The 23,717-nt window shown below is 37.1% G+C and overlaps 2 protein-coding genes across 11 annotated transcripts in view; one reads left to right on the plus strand and one right to left on the minus strand.

Moving 5' to 3' along the window:
• LOC149556318 (phenylacetaldehyde synthase-like) overlaps positions 1-23,717 on the minus strand; it is a 177,488-nt gene that overhangs the window by 105,745 nt on the left and 48,026 nt on the right. The gene's annotated exons all lie outside the window — the stretch shown is intronic.
• LOC149556322 (uncharacterized) lies at positions 10,993-12,745 on the plus strand. Its single transcript, XM_089830547.1, has 4 exons — positions 10,993-11,367; positions 11,485-11,637; positions 11,723-12,123; positions 12,228-12,745. The coding sequence occupies exons 1-4, from the start codon at positions 11,154-11,156 to the stop codon at positions 12,642-12,644; spliced, it is 1,185 nt and encodes a 394-aa protein (XP_089686673.1). The 5' UTR covers positions 10,993-11,153; the 3' UTR covers positions 12,645-12,745.

The raw sequence follows: 23,717 nt of genomic DNA on the forward strand, positions 1-23,717 counted from the left end.
TCTTCAACTCTAAGTAATTACACCCACTACTAACCATAAAATTTTGTCCTCCTACAAAACAAAGCCTTCAAAACTTCAAATTGACTCCAAAAGTATAATGCCCCTTCCTCAAACAATGTCTCATAATAAATCATTATTATTATATTAAATATACAAATGATCAAGTTAAATAAATAAATAAACAAATATATATAACATATTATTAATGATATAATGTGATGGTTCCAACCTCCTCTGGTAAACGAATCAATCAGATAATGGTGTGTATGCCCTACAAGGGGATGTCGTACGGATGGTGTACGGTGCAGGTATGAGGAAATGACACACAGGAGTCCGTACAAAGGTTACAGAGATCGTATGGTAAGTATCACTAAGCCGTACAATAGGAATTGGATGGCCCGAACAATGAAATTAACTAGGCCGTACGGTGAGGGATTGCTATGCCATATGGAGGAGATTTGCCAGGCCATACGTGAGAGAGGAGCAGCCGTATGGTGGAATTAGATGCCATACGGGAACAAGGAGACAGGTCAAAGTACTATGCCGACTGTACAAGGAAGTAAGCAGCCATACGGTGATGTTCGAAGACCGTACGGATGAATTGGAGGCCGTACAATAGTAAGTCGTACAGTGGCAAGAAGGGCAGAAGCCGTACAATGATTTGGAAGGATGGAGGACATATGGTCAAGGTATGAGCAATACAGAAATGTCAAGAAGCCACATAGATAGGTATCAAAATCCAAACAGAATACGCTCTTGTTCATACACAAACACAATAGATCCTGATAAAAAAAAACCACACAATAATAGAGATTTGAATGTGAGTGATAATTGCCAAAAGATGGTGCTCCGATTTGCCAAATCCGAGCGAAGAGATACATGCAACAAGGGAATAGGGTGAGGGTTGGATCCCACCGAAACCGCATGAGCCAAATAGGGAAGATCTTTCACTTCCGAAATGACGAACAATCCCGAACTCCAACAGGAATTTGCAGTACAGAGAAAATATAATCCAAAGCATACCTACAGACTTCCTACAAGCCGTGCTTAAATACCTGTCAGGAAAACCCTTCCGAGGGTGACGCAATCTTCGAAAACAAAATAAAAATGGGTCCGAGATAAATTAAATCAATCGCCCTGTTACAAAGTTTAATTTATTATTTATTTTATAATGAGAACATTATAGTCCTCTCGTCCCAAAGTTTGCTTGTCCTCAAGCAAATGCAATGTCGGATGCTAGAGAATGTGCTCGCCTTCCCACGTTGCTTCATCCAATGGTAGGTGTCGCCGGCATACCAAGTATTCCTTTACAGTGAGGTTCTGTAGGGTCTTTTCACGTACTTTGAAGATCTCGGCCGGTTCCAAAATGAGCTTTCCTTCTTCATTGAGTGGCGGAAGGTCGGTAGCAACTGTGACATTTTGTCCTATGGCTTTCTTCAGACAGGAAACATGGAAGACATTATGAATGCAGCTTCCCTCCACGAGTTCCAGTTCATATGCTACTTCACCAATACAAAACCATGCGATAGGGGCCATAAAATCATAGCTTCAATTTTTCCTTTCCAAATCCCTTTAATGAAGATTGTCGGTATGGCTAGAGCCAAAGATAGACCAGATCCCCCACTTCAAAACTCCTCCCTATTCAGTGTCTGTCGGCGTACATCTTCTGTTGATTTTGTGCGCGCTATAGGTTTTCTTTCAAGCACCTCAATATGTCTTGTCCCTCCTGAAGCTAGTCCCTCGCCCTTGGTGCGCGGCTGTCACCCAGAATTGTGTCAATGAAAGAGAGGGGTCTGTACCCGTACAGATCTTTCAATGGTGCCATCTCGATAGACATGTGATACATGGTATTGTAGCAATATTCCCCCAGATGGATCCATTTTACCCATGCTTGTTGTTGTGCCGAGACATAGTTTTGAAGGTAGCCCTTGAGCCATTTGTTCACAATCTCGGTTGGACTGTCCGTCTGCGGGTGGTAACTCATGTTTGGTGATAATTTTGTCCCTACCATCCGAAAAAAAATTGTCCAAAATATACTGACAAATCGTCCATTGAGATCACTGACAATGTTTCGAGGTAATCCGTGTAGACAAAAGACTTCTCTAAAAAACAGATCGGCAACTTGTGCAGCCTGAAGCTCCAAGGGGATGGCGAAGAAATGTGCATACTTTATCAATCTGTCAACCACCACGAAGATACAATCCTTTCCGTTCACCTTGGGAAGACCTGTTATGAAGTCCATTGATATATTTTTCCACTTATATTTGGGAATTGGCAAAGGTTGTAGCAACCTAGCAGGAAGAGTATGTTCGGACTTGTTCTATTGGCAGACCGTACATTCTCTTACATACTGCAACATGTCCCCTTTAAGTCCTTTCCATGAAAACCTCTTCCAAAGACTTCTGTAAGTTTTGAGGAAACCTAGGTGTCCAGCCAGAGGTGAGTCGTGTACTTCCTTCAAAATCTTCTGCTTCAATTTGGATTTTGGTACTAGGTATATCCAGTCTTTATAGTAGATGATGTCATCCACCACTCTGTACTGATCATCATGGGTGTGACCATCCATTATTTCATAGGCAAATGTATTTTTGGAATATTCCACTAACAGATGTGCCTTCCAGTCGGCTGAAATCTGATCTAATGAGCAGATGGTGGGTTTTCTGGACAAGGCATCTGCAACTATATTATTCTTCCCTTTCACATATTCAATGTCAAAAATCAAAAGATTGAACTTTGCTTACCCATTTTTGTTGTCGTTCATTCAAGTCCCGTTGCTCCAAAAAATATCTCAAACTGTTGTGATCCGTACGGATGACAAACTTGGCACCTACCAAATACTGCTGGAACTTGTTTAGGGCATGTACAATGGCCAACATTTCTTCGTCATAGATGGAATATAGGCGTTCTGCAAGTATAAATTTCCTGCTCTCATAGGCAATGGGTTGTCTATCTCGCATCAGTACCGCTCCAATGCCTTCCCCAGACACGTCGCACTCCAAAATGAATGGTCGAGTGAAGTCAGGTAATGCCAACACGGGACAAGTGCTCATGGCCTCTTTCAGCTTATCAAAGGTGAGTTGTGCCTTTTCGTTCCACTGGAATGACCCCTTTGTCAAATCTGTTAAAGGTGCGCTGAGTTGAGAGAATCCTTTAACGAACCTCCTGTAGTAACTGCACAGTCCGAAGAATCCTCGCAAATCCGTGAGTGATTTTGGGGGAGGCCAGTCAAGGATAGCTTGAATCTTCTCCTGATGCACTTGAACTCCATATTTACTGACAACATGCCCCAAGTATAGTATTTCTGTCATACCAAATTCACATTTGGACTGCTTGGCGAACAGGGATTGTTCCTCCATGATACTTAGAACTTCATCCAGATGCTTCAAGTGCTCCTCCCATGTCCTGCTATAAATAAGATCATCAAAGAATACCAATAAATACTTATGCAATTGCTTGTTGAAGATGTGGTTCATGCATGATTGAAATGTAGCAGGTGCATTGGTCAATCTAAATGGCATTACCAGAAACTCATAATGTTCGTAGTGACAATGGAAAGCCATTTTTTCCACATCTTCTTCCCTCATGTGGATCTAATGGTATCCGGAACAGCGATCTATTTTTGAAAAATAGACTGCGCCATGCAGTTCATCCAACAACTCATCTATCTTTGGAAATCTATCTTTGGAATGGGATATCTATTCTTTATTGTTTTTTTGTTCAACGCGCAGTAGTCCACACACATGCGCATCGTCCCGTCCTTTTTGACCAACACCATAGATGATGCAAATGGGTTAGAACTAGGACAGATCCATCCTTTCTCTAGTAATTCTTGAATCGTCCTTTCGATCTCATCTTTAAATTTCTTGGGGTGGCGGTACAGTGTGGTTATGACTGGCTTTGCTCCTGATTCCAACTCAATAGTGTGTTCAAACCCCCAATGTGGTGGTATGCCAAGAGGAATATCCATGAAAACTTTATCGTGTCCACTTAGAATATCCTAAAGCTCATCATCTTGTGGAGGTGTTTGACGCCCCTTTATGGGTTCCGAAGAGATAAAACAATCCGCAACCCACGCCACTTCATCGTGTCGAAAGATTACCTCCATCCGATGCGCAGAAACTTCCTTTGGACCCTCATTTGCCATTCCTCGGAGGACAACCTTCTTTCCGTCAACCACAAAAGTGAAGTCCATCCATTTGAAACTCCGAGTGTATTTGTCAAGCATCTCCATCCACTGTATGCCAAGAATAACTTCCATGTCGGTCAGGTCCACTATGAAGAAGTCCTCAATCACCATGTGATTCGCCATAGTGATACTCAACTGAGGAACAAGGTGCATGCAGGGCAAGAAAGTCCCTCCGGCTACCTTGACCTGAAAACCTGTCTGCGCCTCCGTAGGGAGACTTTTTCATTTTATCAAGGATGAGTTTATGAAATTTAGAGTAGCTCCGCTATCCAACATCACCGTAACACTTTGTCCTTGAAGGGTACCCCGTACACGAAAAGCCATGCACCTCGGGCTACCGGCCAAGGCAATGGTTCCTCTGCGTTGTAACAGAGTGGCAATTCTCTTCGTACGATTCGAACTGATGTTGGTGTCATTGTGGGGTGAGTTATCTTTAGTCGGCATTTCTTCATATTCGTGTTTTTCCTCATCATCAGATACGAACTCAATGTAGTGGATCTTCCCTTTCCCAAGGCATCGGTGACCAAGCTCCCAAGGTCCCTTGCAATTGAAACACAATTTCTTCCTTCGGAGTTCCTATCTGGTAGCTTCATCCAACGACGGCTTCTTGGGCAGAGGTTTGTCCCTCGGAAACATCGGCAGTTTAGAATGTGTGTAACTTCGAGAGGATGAGGATGATGCTCCGGATCTTTACCATCAAATCGTTCTATCAATTTTTCCGTGAATTCCACATAAGTCTTTATTGGATCATGCCCTAATGTGATGGTGCCGTGGTGCCACCATTCCTACGCAACTCCCTCCAAATGCAACACGGCAAATTTGATTGCTTCTTCTGGCATAGGATTCAGCTGGAAGTAGGTATCAGCTTTCATTACCCACGCTTGCGCTGATATGGAACCCGATCCGTCAATTGGAGACAGATTTACCTTACTCAACTTTCTCCTTAGATCATCGTTAAAGTATCCTCTGTTTTCGCCTCCCGAATATCTCATTATCAAATCTGCGTAATCTTTGTAGGATATATCTTCTTCAAGGTTTGCATTCTTCTAGTCTTTTCTCATCTCTTCGAAGTTTGGTTGTCTCTCTCCGTGTTGTGCCTCCATTTGTAGTGGAAAAGTCGGCATGGAAGGTCAAGAGCATGCTAGCTAAGGGTTTGATTTACCTGACACCGAGTCCGCGATGTGACCATTTTGTTCTCCAGATATTTTGTTCTCCACCAACTTCTTGAGAGTTTCTTCCATAAGTCGTTGCATATCAGTGATTTGTGCCTGATTCCTAACAAGTTCCCTCAGTAATGCCATGAGTTTGGCAGCGGTCGGTTCCCGTTCATCAGCCATTCAATCAACGGAATGTGTCCTTCTCTTCCAGCTATAAACTCTCATTCACTATCCACAGGCTAGTAGGATTGAAGCGCTCTGATACCACTATGATGTTTCCAACCTCCTCTGGTAAATGAATCAATTGGATAATGGTGTGTATGCCCTACAAGGGGATGTCGTATGGATGGTGTACGATGCAAGTGTGAGGAAATGACGAACAGGAGTCCGTACAAAGGCCACAGAGATCGTATGGTAAGTATCACTAAGTCGTACAGTAAGAATTGGATGGCTCAAATAATGAAATTAACTAGGTCGTATGGTGAGGGATTGTTGTGCCGTATGGAGGAGATTTGCCAAGCCGTACGTGAAAGAAGAGCAGCCATACGGTGGAATTAGATGTCGTATGGGAACAAGGAGACAGGTCAAAGGACTATGTCGACCGTACAAGGAAGTAAGCAGTCGTACGGTAATGTTTGAAGACCGTATGGATGAACTAGAGGCCATACCAATGAATTGGAGGTCGTACGGTAGTAAGTCGTACAGTGGCAGGAAGGGCATAAGCCATGCAATGATTTGGAAGGATGGGGGCCGTATGGTAAAGGTATGAGCAGTACAGAAATGTCAGGAAGCCACATAGATAGGTATCGGAATCCAAACAGAATACACTCTTGTTCATACACAAACACAATAGGTCCTGATTAAAAAAACCACACAATAATAGAGATTTGAATGTGAGTGATAATTGCCAACAGATGGTGCTCCAATTTGCCAGATCTGAGTGAAGAGATGCATGCAACAACAAAATAGGGTGAGGGTTGGATCTCACCGAAACCACACGAGCCAAATAAGGAAGATCTTTCACTTCCGAAATGGCGAACAATCCCGAACTCCAACAAGAATTCGCAGTACAAAGAAAATATAATCCAAAGCCTACCTACAGACTTCCTACAACCCATGCTTAAATACCCGTCGGGAAAACCCTTCCGAGGGTGTACAAAGATAGCCGACGGCGACACAAACTTTGGAAACAAAATAAAAATGGGTCTGAGATAAATTAAATCAATCAGCCCGTTACAAAGTTTAATTTATTATTTATTTTATAATGGGAACATTACATATAATGAAATCTACTATCAACACAATCATAAAATATACTTTTTCAATATAATAAGACAAGAGATTTATCAACTAATAATGTTATATAATATATTAATATAATCAATTTAATATATATTAATTAAATATATAAAAGGATGATTACAATGAAATTAAACAATATACTATTCCAATAACATTATGAATATATCAAAGAATAATGAATGTTGAGGAAAGATATTTGACTAAACCATACTTTTATTCAAAAGGAAGAAAAACAACAAATCAATACAACTAATACCAACAATGTCTCAATCAGTCAAGAGCGAATAACATGGTATTATTCTATTAATATGGATATAGAAGATATGAAATAAAATAAGCTAAACGCAACAATGATTGTTAATGAAGGGCATTGGCCATTAATTCATCTTTCCAATCAGTAATAAGATTTATTAGTATCGACAAACAATATTCAAAGGAAATAGAAATTAGAATGTATCTCTTGAGAAGCAAATGAAGAATGAACATGTATTTTAAAAATATAACCATTATGTGAGGATGAATACATAAGGAAATTAGAATTAATCATTCTAAGCAGGGAGGAATAGGGAACTTAGGAAGGAATACGCAACAACACCAAAATCAGAAAATCTATACGATCAAATAGGAATTCCATATCCATCGAAATAAAAAAAATAACAATAGATAGGGAAGAGATTTGAGTGATATCATGGAGTATTAAATAAATTCTATTTCCTATTGATGTTCACATTCGGGGGATACAATATCCGTCCACTATTCGACAGCTACTAGCAGCAATTGTAGTTATAAGACAACCCACTTTTAGAGGCAACTATAGCAAATTACAAATCGTCTTCAACATCCAAGCATTAAATATTACTTGCAAGTCACTATAGTAATGATCACAATAAAAAAAAATTTATAACTGATCCAATGAGACTCTCAAATAGAATGAAACATCTTAGTATAAATATATAATCACTCTAAGTATTTGTAGCCTACATTTGCAGATCTATTTCTATAACACATATCACATTGCACATAACATTTTGGAAATATCTAACTATACCGTCTTAAATTAGAAGCACTTCAATGTAATGATGGTTTAGCACCCATTTAAGGCAGAGTCATCTTTTATTTGCATTTCTCCCCTTCTCTTCTTATTTCTTCTCATTTCTCCTAGGCACAATTAGGGTAGGACCTAATAGATTCTCCTTAGTATTCCTATTTCATGGAGTAAAACTCGACGTAGGATCTATCCACTTGGGTTCTCCCTTGCCTTCCACAAATCACTTGGAATCTATTTTCTACACCGAAACTAACTTTTATTGAAAAATTATACATGATTTCGAAAGACCGGGACCGGTTTTGAGACCCCAAGGGAATCCCAAGGGTTTTAGGGCTAGGTTAGCAATCTCTACTCAATCAAGGACTCAGTGTGTCCCTATTGGCTCAATTAGGGATGCAATGTGTCCCTACTTGGGACCTATTTTGGGTTCGTTTTTTAGGTCCCGAGTCCAGGTTAATCTCGGGTGCAAAATTTGAAGTACAGTCTGTCTATGGGAGAAAGCTTATTATGGCCTCTTTATAAGCCCATCCATTTGCCTCATTTTGCATCCATTAGTCAAGTATTCCGATTAAGCATTTATCATGCACTAGCACTCAAACCTTCAAGTCTTCAAGCATTCAAGTGTTCACGCATTCAAGTCATCTTCAAGTACATCCAAGGAGATCCTTTTGCAAGTCATTGGAGAGCAAATCTCATGCATTCATACTTCTTCTACATTCATTCTTCTTCCACATTCACATTCCTCTTGATCTAATTCAATTAGCAAAGAGAGCTCATTGCATTTGATTTGAGAAATCATACTATTGTAAGGTAAATTAGTACATTTAGTTACATTTCCAGCATTTCAATTAATTCAATTTCAAGGTTAATTCCTAAACTGGGGTTTGACCAAGCCAAACCCCCCATAAGCAAAACAAAACCATTTTTCTTGCAAGTTGTGGATCCTAGAAGGGAAAATAGAGCACAAATTCGGAAACCCTTTTCACAGAACTTCGTAGACTCTAAATTGTTTCACGATCTGACATTGTTGAGTAGAGATGCATTTCATTCTTGTCATTTCAACCCTGTGTAATGTCCCCTATTAGGACTTACTTGATTTGCTCTTAAAATCCTCAATTAGGGTTTGGGATTACATTTGTTCATACTAAAAGAACTCCAATCCATAATTATTGAAGTGGAAATGAATGCTTTTGCATATCTTCCAATTAAAACGGGAGTCACCTTCCAAAGGACTTGACTTATATTTATTAAGTATTATATTCTTTCCTTAATAATAATTCCACTATTTCATTTCAATTATGATTATCGATTAGATCTCGATAATTGTTGTCTTTGTAATGTGTTTAATTATTGTAATCTCTTAATTGCTAACATGCCCCTTCATATATATACCATTAGTTTGTGTTTGACCTTTTTATTTTAATCAATAAGATCAATCAGACTCTTCTTATTTCCAGACTTTAGTACTGCAATGTCTCTATTTGATAATAATGACAATATTGTAGTATCACCAAAAGATTATAAGGGTCAAGTCCTCAAATATGATTGCAACCAATATTATTATCTTTGATGGAATCATAACTTTCCTGTATCGATGATATCGATGCTTTCTTTGATTATTTAATATCATTATTTTCTATTGCTTTGCCTCCTCCATCATTTGTTGAATTCCTTTATGGTGAATTCCTCGTCCTAGTTTTGTCACCATTTGGATTCCCATTACTGCAGAAACAATCATCGCTGCTAACAGATAAAAATTATTGTCAAAGTCTGTAATCATTTCTTAATTTCATTGCACATTGCCCTCATGACCGGTGTCTAGTGATTCTTATTCAAATGCCTCTCTTACTAATATGATGACAATATTGCTTGTCATTTTCCATCGGTGTTCATGTTTTGAAAAAAATTTACTAACTCTCTATACTATACATTTCCCCATTTGTCTTCCTTGGCAATTAGCAGCTTCTTGTGTTGACATCTTCTGAGTTGTTGGCAGTCCGTGTAATGCAGAGTAACGAGAATCGCCATAAAATCGCCTGAATCGGCGATTCGGCAATTAGATTCAGCAATGGCGATTTTTTTGGAGTCGGAAATCGCCATTGCCGATTTCTTCAAGTGAATCGCCTGAATCGCCGATTTAGGCGATTCAGGCAAAAAATCGCATGAATCGCCTGGAAAAATCGGCAGGAATCGCCCGTGGCCAATAAAGTATAGAGTTGTAAAATTTTGAAAAATTGCTTGGTTTTTTTACTTTGTTTTTGACCATTTCTCTTTGTTATAACCCTAAAGGGCCTTCTATTTATTTAACATGAGTAGAAGAGAGGAAAAGTGAGAGAGAAGAAGAGAAAAGAAAAGCCATAGGTTTCTAACCGGCAAGAAGAAAGAGCACAAAAGAGATCAGCAATCCATTTGGGGAGGCCATCAATTGCATTGGGAGCATTAGGGAGCCAATCTCAACACTCCTCAACTCATTTGCAAGAGGTAAGTGCTCTTTTTTTTTTTGCATGTTAGTGTATTATGCATTTTTTGTTAAATTTTTATAGTTTTCAAGATTTTTAGTTTAGATCTTGAATGTTCTTTATTTTTACTAAGTTGCAAACTAGGGTTTGTTGTTTTGTAGCTTTTATTAGCTTCAAACTTTGATATTTTACATATAAATTTTTATTGCAGTAGCCTTTGCTTTCATTTTTTGCAAATTCGCAATGGGTAGAAAAAATGAATGTTGGAAATATAACGAAGAGTTTCCTGGAAGAACCAAATATCAAACAAAATGTATTTTTTGTAAAGAAAAAATAACTTCTGGGGGTATTTATAGATTGAAATACCACATTGCTGCTATACCTGGACACGATGTTACAATTTGCACTCACCAAACTCCTGAGGCAAAACGCACTTGCTTAATGGCATTAGAAAAAATTGAAAAAGACAAAGCCAATAGGAAAATGCAACTTGAAGGGTTAAGGGGTATTGGCTCCCATGTTCCCGCATCAGCATCTGCAGCCGCATCCACATCTGCATCTGCATCAGCTTCTGCATCTGTAGGTTGTGTTGGAGAGGGTTCTTCTAGGCCTCCTTTTTATCCTAGTTCTTCTGCTTGTGCTAGTGCTAGTCGGTCACATACTGAGACAGAGTCCCACACCAACCTATTGCAGCCTAGAGTGCGGAAAAACAGAATGGATAGTTACTTTGTGCCCCGCACTACTCCTGGTTCCCAACCCACGCTTGAGGGCATGGGTTTGAACAAGGAAATTCATGATGCTGCCAGAAAGGAGATATGCAAATTTTGGTACTTTTGCAACATTCCATTTATTGCAGCGAGGTAATTGATTCTTTTTTCGTTGTTTTCTTTAAAGTTAAAATTAAAAGTAAAAGTAAAACTTTAATTATATTTACTTGTTTTATAATTTGAGTCTTTGACATCTAAATTTTTATTTGTGACAGGGCTCCTTATTGGCAGAACATGATAGACGCGGTTGCTATTTGTGGTCCGGGGTTTAAAGCCCCAACTGAGGCTGAGTTGAGCGGATACCTCTTGGATGAGATGGTAGAGGACATGAGGGCTGAGCTCGAGGAGAACCGAAAGGAGTGGATTGCAAAGGGTTGCACCATCATGACTGATGGTTGGACAGATAGGAGGAATAGAACACTCCTCAATTTTCTTGTATCCTGTGGAGGTAATTGATCATTCTACTTTCCTACATACATAATTGTAAATTTTGATTTGTTGAATGCTAATTTGTTGATGATCCATTTAATTTTAATATTCTAATTCATTGTTTTGTTACTTGTAGGATATACCATGTTCATCAAATCCATTGATGCTTCCGCACATGTAAAAAATGCCACATACTTATGTGAGGCTATTGAGGAAGTCATAGCAGAGGTGGAAGAACAAAATGTGATCCAGGTGGTGACGGATAATGCAGCAAGTTATGTTGCTGCAGGTAAACTTTTAACTTTTCAAGTTTTGAAAATAAATTTATTTGAATTTTGAAATTTGAATTTCTAATTGACTTAAAATTGTTGTAGGTAAACTTTTGATGGAGAGGCACCCCACCATATTTTGGTCCCCTTGTGCGGCACATTGCATTGACCTCATGTTGGAGGAAATTGGCAAACTTGAGTTTGTCAAGTCATGTGTGGAAAGGGCAAAAAACATATGCAAATTCATTTATAATCATTCATTTGTCCTTAGCACAATGAGGAAGTACACAGAAGGCAAAGAGTTAGCTCGCCCAGGTATCACGAGGTTTGCCTCGAATTTCATCACCTTGCAGTCCTTGTTGACATCAAGGGATGAATTGAGGAGCATGTTTGTTGGGCGGGAGTGGATTTCCTCTTCCTATGCTACGACCACTGTAGGGATAGATGTGGCGGATTGCATATTTGATGAGGATGGTTTTTGGAAACCCGCTAGAGAAATCCTGCAGGTAAATTTATTGCAATTTAACATTTAGTATTTTACTTTTACTTTAAGTTATATTATTTTATATTTAAGTTTTGACTCAAGTTTTTTGTTTTACTTTATATGTAGGTCACTGAGCCCCTTGTAGCTTTGCTACGAACTGCTGATGGGGAGAAGCCCTCTATGGGCTACATTTATGAGGGCATGGATAGGGCCAAGGAGGCCATCAGAGCCCAATATGCAGGAGTGCAGGAGAGGTATGGCCCTATTTGGGACATCATCGATAGGAGATGGCAGAATCAGCTCCATCGACCCATCCATGCAGCAGCTTACTTTCTGAATCCGACATATCGTTTCCGTCCTGAGTTCAAGGCGGATGCGGAGGTTCTCACTGGCTTATACACAGTGATTCAGAGGTTGAGTAGCGATGAAGATAGCGTTGCTGCGATTGTTGAGCTAGACCAGTTCAACAATAAAGAGGGGCCACTTTTCTCTAGCAGGATGGCCATAAATGCTCAGACAACACTACAGCCAGGTAAAAATTAAATAATATATTCAATGTTCATGAATCTAGATTCTAATCTTAAAGTTGATTATGTAATTTTAGAGTTAACTTGTAATTTGTAAATGAGACTAATTGTTTCTATTTTCAATTTTTCCCTTATTGCAGAAGGATGGTGGCAAATGTTCGGGGCCACAACCCCAAAACTTCAAAAAATTGCCATTCGTATTCTGAGTCAGCCAAGCAGCGCTTCTGGATGTGAGCGCAGTTGGTCCATGTTCGAGCACATCCATTCGAAGAGGAGAAACAGGTTGACAGTGCAGAAGTTGAATGATATTGTCTTTGTTCATTACAACCTCCGTCTTAGGATCAGACAGATTTTGGGCACTGACTCCTCTCCGATCATTCTAGAGGAGATTGATCCAGAATCAGAGTGGCTCACAGAGGTTGTGGATCCAGTCTTCACTGAGGAAGACCGTGTGTGGGTTGACCAGGTGGATATAGAGGCTGAGGCAGCTAGAGCACGTTCTTCAGGCATTGGTAGACGCACACGTGCACGCACAGGCACAGGCCCTAGCGACGTTCATGAGCCCATCTTACACGCGGGAGATATGGCTCGGCAGTCCTCTAGGACCTACATTAGACGCCTTGCTACTAGGCAGACTGGATACTCAGAGGCTGAGGCTGAGGCTGCAGCCGAGCTTCAGGATGATGTTGAGGATGATGATGATGACTATGAGTCTGAGGCTTGACCTGGAGCCTTGTTTTTATATTTTGTTTACAGATATTGATACTGAATCATTGATAGACATATGTTTCAAACTTTCATGGATCTTCATCTTAGATTCTTACATACATTTATGATTTGATGTCTTATGGATCATCTTACATACATTCTATGATTTAAATCATTGTGATCATTTGATTTCTATTTACTTCAGCTAGCCTACAATTTACATTTTAGATAACATAGTTACATATGTGATGGATTTTATGTTCCATGTTTATGTATGTTAAGTTTTAACTTCTATTTGATGATGTTATGATTCTGATTCTTGTTACTTTGGTGTAATGTTCCTCAATGAATCTCCGATGGTCTTTGTGATCTATCGGCTGTCACTATGTTGTTTCCAGCATTGTGTGTATACTACACATGCTGATTGACAAAATATCAATCCTCCATTCCATTGTTATTTTTTTCTGAATACAAATTCTAATCCCTGAACTTCTCCTTTTTCTGCTATTTATATGGTGCTGATGTGTTTGGTTTTGTTGTGTGTAGTAAGCAATATCATTCCAATGACAGTGATCAATATATTTCTCTACTCCATGTACACTAATGTTCCTACATTTCCTTCTTTGAGTTATTGATGTATGGAATGTTTCTTATCCAATGCAATGATGTTCCCCCATGATATATTTGCTAAGGAATAAGTGTTCAAAGTTTAAGTTTCTCTGATCCCTTCATCGGCACTTGCCCGTCTCAGTGATCTAATGGATTCTGAATTGTTTCAATGTTTTCTTTTTTGCCGATTACTTCTCTGCGTATATTTTTGATATTCCTCTCTTTTATATTCTTCTCTTCCCTGAATAATCTGTTACTTGTTCTTATATTTTTTTCCTCCCATCGAATGTCTTAAAGACCAGCTATAAATAACTTTACATTGTGTGGTTGTGTCCCTTCAGACATGCATTTTGGTCATAACTCTAATTATATTTTAATATCATTATTTAGTAGTACTTATATTTAATTAAATGTATTATACAATATGATAAACATTAAGCTCTTCTAATATTAAATTCATTTTTCTTTTATTTAATATAATTATAATGTTATTTGTTTACAACTATGTATTATTTTATTATTTTTAATTATTTATTTAATCTTACTTATTATTCTTATTGGATCGTGCTCTAGAAAGGGGACATTACACCTTGCTTCTCCATTTCAACCTTGACAGACAACCGAACGATTTATGGGTTTTGTAGATCTCAAAGTTTTCAGTCCAATAAGCAAGATTCAACAGTTCCGAAGATCGTTTGATAGTCTGTTTTCAGGTTTGTATTTTGCAAGGTGAGTTTTCCTTCCTTCTCCATAGTAAATACACATTTCCATTTCCATACATTCAACTTTGCGTTGCACATCTACTTTCATTGCTACACTCCATAGCTCTAGCTACCTTAGGGTTTTAAACATTTGGCATTTTGTTTCCAACTCTATAACCATTAGATCTTTGTTTGCATTAGTGCTCCTTCATCATTGGGTTGGCACAAATCTTCTTAGATCTATTACCTTAAAGTTGAGATTGAAAGGATCAATCTCCTTAAATTTCCCTTAGAGGCCGAAATGTGAAGTAGTTGAGCCCTTATATGATTGCTTCACATTTCACCTTGTACACTAACCCAATCAGCGACTAAGGAGATAATAATCGGTTCCAATACAATTTCATGCATGTGTCTAATGACTCTAATCCCATATGTGGACGCCATGAATTAGTTGATTCCAAATACATCATTATCAACATAATATTGTGATAGTTATGCCATCAAGCCATTACATGGAAGAAGAATAATTGATATGTTAATTCATACCCAGCTATTAAACTAAGGAATGTAAGCACTAGTTATTATGGAGACTATACACCTGTAAATATTCAAGTTAGGAATCAGTATGAAAATCATGTAGAGGAATATGTGAGAGACTCTATCTCGTATGCAACACATAATATCTAATTAATCTCCTTAACTTCTTAACTTCCCTTCGAGGTACAAGGTTAATCAACCCCCAAAATGTGAAGTAGTTGAGCCCTTATATGATTGCTTCACATTTCACCTTGTACACTAACCCAATCAGCGACTAAGGAGATAATAATCGGTTCCAATACAATTTCATGCATGTGTCTATTCCCATATGTGGATGCCAAGAACTTATTTGATTCCAAATACATCATTATCAACATAATATTGTGATAGTTATGTCATCAAGCCATTACATGGAAGAAGAATAATTGATATGTTAATTTATACCCAGCTATTAAACTAAGGAATGTAAGCACTAGTTATTATGAAGACTATACACTTGTAAATAGTCAAGTTAGGAATTGGTATGAAAATCATGTAGATGAATATGTCAGAGACTTTACCTCATATGCAACACATAATATCTAATTAATGATCGTTATGTATACAATTACATTGGATGCTTACTCATTGGTGATAATATCATTTAAGGAATCATTACGTAGGAGTCACGTTGAAAAGTCTACAGTCACTAGAAATAGCTGCAATTGATACTAGTTATTACTCTTGTCATCCTTATCATACAAATTAACAATGAGATCAACAATCAAGATTTGTAGGAAATGGGTTAGTTGTTCCTTAATTCCAAGGAAATCTAGCAAGGGACATTACAAAAAGCAATAGGCAGTTCAAAGTAAGCACAATTGAATTCAAATACCTCTTCAGCAAATGAGTAAAACTCGCAACCAATTCAAGAAAATATTGTCACAAAACAGGTTGGGTTGGCACAAAGTCTCAAAATAACCTGCCTCTTTTATTGAATGCAAATCAGATTTACATCCAACCACAAAGTCTCAAAGTGCATAATACAAATTGAAAACATTTTCTTGTGTTGCCTAATGATGATTATTTACAATGAGCTCCCTCTTTTATATAGGAAAAGAGTGGAGGGAAAGGTGGAGAAAAAAAGGAAAAACCTTTTACCACCTTAATTTATTCCCTAACAAACTTCTAACTTTGACTTATTCAAAGTTGTGTGCCTAATGCACTTGCAACCTGATTATATGTTACAACATTGCATGTGATACCATTGTTGGGAATCTTAATGGGAAACAAGATACTAAGAAGGGGGCGGACGAGGGGAGGCGTGAATCAGGATTTATAATACCTTTCTCTGCTAAAACATTTCACGCCTAATCCATCTCATATCTATAAACTTATACCATAAAACCATAAATATGTAATGCTGAAATGAAATCTATCTAAGCATAACATCCATGAAAATCATTAACACATAACATAATGATTTTGGTTACCCAGGAACACTTCAGTATGAATGTAAAACTAGGGTGGGGATGAAACCCACAAATCTTCACTATTGCAACAACAAAGTTAACCTACTAGGGTTACAATTTGATCATATCAGATGATCTACCATGTGAGGGGTTTGCTCCGTCAAAAGCATTTAAGACTGTTAGGTCTTACCTTGTGAAAAGCTTTTACACTTACAATAAAGTAAGCACTCTATTAGGAGACTTGAAGTAGGTCTGTTAGAACCACTTTGTTAAGAGATTTGCCCTGACTCAATCTATTAGAATTGATTCAGTACCTGACCCTTCGGTTTTCTCTAAAAGCTGATTACAGATCTCCTCTCTCCAAAATCTGATCTCCTTATCTGATTGTCTATTCTGTCCTTCACTGCTCTGGTTGCACTATCTAAACTCCTTCGCTCTGTACTTAGCTTGTTCACTTTTTCACTTCGCTTCATATGACTCACACACACTCTCTATGCAATTTTTAGGTTAGGAATCATTCTTAAATAGATAATCCTCGAAGGTTCTAGATTAGGATCAACGATATATATTTCATCCTTTTCGTCATTTTCCATTCTGATTTTCTGACTGGTAATTTTGTTTGCCTAGGGATCAATACCTTCTGACAAAATACTTAATTTCCTCCTTAATTATCTCTTTGATCCTTAAGTGTCGTATAGAGGTTGGCTAGAATGAATTACATAAGTGTTTGTGCAATTACAAACTCATATGTCAATAATGGTTTACTCAACACTTGAATGTTCTAATGCTCGGTCATAACTAACATTCATGTTGTCAATTGGCCTCCACATATTTTGTTCACTTGGCAATAACTGACTTTCTGCTTGCTTAGTCTCAACTGAATTACTAGGCTTGTATGCTTGCTCGGTCTCAACTAGGGTGCTCGGCAACCTTTGACTTGCTCACCATGTATTGATAGATAGACAAGTCCTTTCAGAGCTCGGCCTTCTCTAGATGGCTTGGTCGCAGTGATGACCGTCCAACTCTACCCTAGAAATGACTAAGTGTTAGACACTAATAGGAAACTCAGGCTTAGAGATCAACAACTACCACATGCAATTACATCTTGTTTTTTCATTACATGCAATATGTCGATTACAAATTACTACATGATGAAAATATTTGAAGTGTCTAACAAGACACAACATCTATTGCATCAACATTTTTGGTCTTCATGCTACTAAAGGAATGCTTTATGAATGATGTGCTTAGGTTGGTGGAAGCATCTCGGACCAGAATATGAATATGCATCCTTGATTGTTTCGTTGAGTGTTCATTGACCATTTTTCTCTTGAAAGCATTTTATGTTTGCAATCATTCTTTCACCTCCTTGTAGGCTCCATTATGTGATCATACTTGCGTTGTGTTGCTCTTTCTTCCTTGCATGCATAAAATCAGCTCTTTAAATGGGGGAAAAACTAAAAAACAAGGTTTTTTGGGAGCATTGCACACGGTGTATGGTTGGAAACATTTGAGACAGCGAATGGACAAAAATTTGAGCTCAAAATGAGTGCTTAAATGGTGATAAAAGCCAAATATGGGTTTTCGGTATACATGGAAAATGTATAGATAATGGGAAGCATAACATCTACTTATGAATTCTTATGTTTTCATCGTAAGGAAACGTGCAAGCAACCACCAGCATGAGTTTTAAGTCACAAGGCAGCAATATAAAAAGCGCAAATGAAGTGCATACAAGCATAAAGGTAGGGTTTTCAGATGCAAAAGCATGTGGTAAATGAGCTCACTTTTCATGATTTTTTTTTTCAATAACAGAGTTTTTAATCCCGACTACATGTACAAGTAAGATAAAGTACTTGCACATGCAACTTGGAGAATTTAGACAGAAAATAGAAGCACATCATATACATTATACAAATCTGAAAATTGAAATGAAATCACTTGCATAAACAAAAGAACAAATATATACAACAAAGCCCTATGAAATTGGTAAAGAATCTGACCTTTTTTCATCATGAAAACCTCTTATGCAAAATCTGAAAATGAAGCCAATGAGATTTTTGGATTTAAAAAGATTGCATGAATAAGAGTTAAATTGACTTCAAATCTTGACTCAATCCTTGCAAAATGACTGCATTCTTGAGTAAAACTTCGTACCTTTCCAAGTATAGGTAGTTGGAGATTAAAAATGCATAATAATAGCAACCATTTTGACCAAGCAATATGCAATGCATATCAAAAATGGTATCCAAGGCATCAAATGCAGCTTGAAAAGAGTTGTAAACAGGCTGAAAATGAATGTTATACCCTAGAACTTACCTTGAGACAACACTTTAAAGATTTGATGGAGAAATATGATCAAACATAAGGCACTTTTGTGCAAAAACGTGCCCTGAAGGGACTGTAAAATTTAATAAAATGTCTGCATATCTGCACTTTTGATGAGCTAAGAATGATCTTTGATGGATTTTGTGCAAAAACTACCCTATTGGAGGAAGAAACCTTTGAATTTTGGTGATAAATCTTGTGCTTCTTTGCTCCAAAAACCCGTTTTTTTCTGAAAATGCCCAAAATAAGGTTTTTACAACTCCAAAACATGTGTTTTTCACTTAGAAATTGCCACCAAAGGAGTTTTGATCAAAATGCATGTGATAGAGATTAATGATGGGTTTTTTCATGGCCAAAACACATGTTTTTGGGTTCAAAAATGTCACTTTATGAGTTTTGGCTATAAACACCTCTCTTTATAATTAAACACATGTTTTTTAGATCCAAAAGCATGTGCTTTTGGCAATGAATTCCCCACCATAATGAGTTTCTAGTGTTAATAAATGTAATGATGTGTTTTTTATAGTAAAAAAGTGCTTTTCACTTCAAAAACTCCACCATATGCATTAACATGTCCAAATGCCTCTATTGGAGAAGTATAGAGAAGTTTTTAAGATGCAAAAACACATGTAATTTTTAATACATATGCTTTTGGGTTCTAATTCCCCACCATGATGCATTTAAATCATAACTCAAGTCAAAAAACACATTAATGGACTTTTAAAGTGCAATAACAGGTGCACTTGGGTTCGAATTCCCCACTTATAAGCATATAAGTGATATAAAAATGTTATTGCATATAAAAAGTCCTATATGTATTTAGGAATTATATTTAATTGGCAATGGGCTTTTATAAGGTGATTTGCATGTTGATGATATGCAATGACTAATAAAACCCCACCTATATCCATTTTAGATGTCTCGTGTAGTTATATTTAATAAATAACAATAGTTTTCAATACAATAACACGAAAATAGACTTTAAAAGGCTAATTTTCATAAAACATTAAAAATTATGGTCAAATCAACTCAGAATGAGCTGAAATTTTTAAATGGATGTTAAAATTCACTTCAAATATTTAGAAAAAAAATCTTATTCCATATAATTGTCAATAAAAAAAAGCCCACTTTTCGAGGATTTTTAAACAAGATGTGTTGCCGACCTAAAAACCCCCACCAACCTTTATAACTTGAGCTAGACAACTTTGTTTGAGGCCTAAGTTAGCTTGAAACGAACAAGATTGTAAGGGCTATTATCATAAGGCAAAAACAAGACTCAAAAATATTTGCAATAAAAAGAAAAATGAAGAAAAGATGTGAAATATTACCAAATATCAAGCGTTCGCAGTCAAAGAATTATAACTCTTTCTTACAAACATGTGAGGATCTAACTTGATGGAAACATTCAAAAGAAATGCACAAATAAAGTTACATAGAGCATAATTCAAGGATAAAGAATTGCCTTCATAACACTTTACCAATACATTAAACAAAGAAGATACACCTACGAATACATGAGAAAATTGTGGAGGCTTGCCACAATCTTATGAAGCCAAAATTGAGGACGACACATATAATAGCCTCTACTGAAAATTTTGTATTTATTTCTCCACGGTGATATTTCAAGGATTCCAACAATGTATTTTTGGTACTACAACAATTTGTCTTTTAATGCTGGAAACAACTTATACTGGGAAGTTTTGATATCTGCATTTACAGTTGCACGCAAGGGCTTTAGGGCCCCAACAACTAAAGACTTTAGTGGGCCATTACTAGAGCAATCCGTGAAAAATACACAAGTGCTGGTTGATGATCAAAAAATATTATGGACAAAAGGATGCAACTTCTTATCTGATGGATGGACGAATGGACGAAAAAGAACTCAACTTATGTATGGATTCTAATGGTGCAATCCTATTCAAGTTTATAGATGCCCCAAATGAAATAAAAAACGTTGAGACTTTATGCAATTTGTTAGATGGGGTGATCCCAAAAGTTGTGAGTTAACAATGTTGTCCAAATTATCATGGACAATGGAGATGCATATGTAACCGCAAGAAAAATGCTTATGGATAGACATCTTGAAATTACATTGAGTCCTCATGCTACACATTGCTTGGACTTAAGTTAGAGGACAATGGGAAGATTAGATGGGAAAAAAGGGTGCTTGGAGATGCTAAAAGTGTAGCCAAATTCATCTATACCATAATTGGGTCCTCTCATTGATGAGAAAACACCTAGATGGAAAAGACATTGTGCAATCAAGAGTGGGACAATTTTCGGGCCAATTCCTCACATTGCAAAGCACACTTGGTGCCATTCCTCAACTTAACCAAATGTTTGTGCCTGATGCCTGATTGGAGTCTACATACTCCAAAAAACATAAGGTAGAGAGCATAGTAAGTATATTTTTATGATGGGTTTAACAAGAGTGGAGAAGATTTGATCAAGGCAAGTAACAACCACATCAATTTTATACAAGACATCTATTTTCTATTTTTAGGGATTAATTTTGAAATATTTAAAAGTAGTTCTCATTTTTTTAGGTGACAAAACCTTTGGTAAGGGTTCTTTGTATGGTGGATGAAGAGGTCATGCCATTTGATTTCACTGATAAGGCCAACGAGGCCATTTCACATTATTATGGCAGTAGTTCAAGACAATATGAAATTCTTTGGCAAACCACTGATCATAGGTGGAAAAACCAACTCCACCAAAGGAAACATGCTTTGGCCTACTTCTTGAACCCACAATTCTACTTCTTCAATTCATTTAGGATTGTTGAAGAGGTCATGGCAAGTGTTCTTAGACGCATTGGTAAGATGGCACCAAACCATGGCTTGAGAGACAAGGTTCTGGATGAGTTGGAGGTGAGATTTAAGATTTTCTATATCGTATTTATGAATTTTGAAATGTTCATTGTTGAGATTGACAATTCATATTTCTGAATTTAAAAACGATCCTTGTTTATGGCAATGTTGTTAGACGCATTGGTAAGATGGCACCAAACCATGGCTTGCGAGACAAGGTTCTGGATGAGTTGGAGGTGAGATTTAAGATTTTCTATATCGTATTTATGAATTTTGAAATATTCATTGTTGAGATTGACAGTTCATATTTCTGAATTTAAAAATGATCCTTGTTCAAGATCTACAAGGGTGCAGAGGGGAGACTCTTTGCTTCACAACAAGAAATTGATAGGAGACAAACAACCAGGGAAAACGTTTTGTTCAATACTACAAGAAAATATTAGAAACTTGATAATGATTGTTACATCTTTTACTCATTTAAATTTTTAATATTTCTAAATATTTTTTTGTAGATTTATGGTGGGAGGATTATGGTATTGGCATGCCTAATCTTCAAACAATAGAAGCCTATATTTTGTCCCAACTATGTACTACTTCTCAGTAAACTTCCCCCTTCTTTGGCATCAACCTAGGATGTCTAACTGGCCCACTATAAAAAAGAAACCTTGAATTGTTAATTCACTAAGCATGCACAACCCAAAAAAAGAGCTCAAGATGAGAATATAAAGAGAGAGGGATGAATTAGGACAACCTTTCTTCAATTTGAATTCACTTTCCCTCCAAAGCTATTTTCAAAGCACATGACAAAGCCTCCAAGAGGTTCAACTAGCTTTTGTCCTCAAAAAATAGCATTTAATCTTTCACGTTATTCCCTTATTCAACATTTGTGTCACCTGGAAAAATCATTAAAAAAGCTTTCAAAACATTAAACTTCCCCCTTCTTTGGCATCAACATAGGATGTCTAATTGGCCCAATTTTAGAAACAGCTTTAAGTTGTTACTTCACTATGAGTAGCACAAGGGTTATGCTTTATAAACACAACATGCCCACTTAATTCACAAAGCAATTTTATAAAAAATATTGATAAAAATAAAATCTCTGTGAAGGAAATTTCTGAACTCGCCAAGGTCGAAACTAGAAAAGACTACATTGCACTAAGGAGCAATAGAGGCCAAGACTAGGTGCTAAAATAGCAACATGCCCAAAATGGAAAGTTTGCCAAAAAAATCTGAAAATCACTATTAGAGATCACCTTAGGACATTGAATCCCCTAACGATATTCTCTTAGCTTATATGAACCTAGGAATAAGCTAATGGAAAATTCATTTTAAGCTAGAGGTGCAAGAAGAGGACATTAGAATTTCTCATGTCTTAACAATCGCAAAGAAACACTCACAACCTTCCCTTGAGCCTTCAGAATTTCCTTCACAAGATCAATTCTATGCCTTAATTAAATGTAGTGGGAACAAAAGATTAAGATTAAAGAGAGATGGTTTCCCATCATGGAGAGAGAACAACAATATATAAATTCAGATATTTATTATTATAACACCTTATTAATGGAAGTTCAGCACCTTATGACTAAGATGCAACAAACGTATTTATAAGATACAAATGTAGGTACACTTTATTATATCAATATTCTAATAAGTAACTCAGTTAACCCATACATAATGTTTCATTTTCACTTATGTCTTAATACCCAATATATTATAATTGTTATTAAGGTGAAATACAATATCCTCTCCACTCATTTTTCTTCCCTCTACTACAAACAAGAACTTGAAAAGATTGACATTGTTTAAGAATTCCGAATTTGGAAAAGTGAACTTAGGAAAGTAGGAAAGCTTGGAAAAGTAAGGACTGAAGCTTGCCTCAATCTTTGTGAGTTTCAAATAATCCATTCAGAGTTTAAACTTTAACACGTGAATTATTTGTTCTATG

Source organism: Cupressus sempervirens, chromosome 5 (assembly GCF_028749045.1).
Source record: "Cupressus sempervirens isolate cs-2001-9-10 chromosome 5, ASM2874904v1, whole genome shotgun sequence".
In the NCBI taxonomy this organism is placed as follows: Eukaryota; Viridiplantae; Streptophyta; class Pinopsida; order Cupressales; family Cupressaceae; genus Cupressus; species Cupressus sempervirens.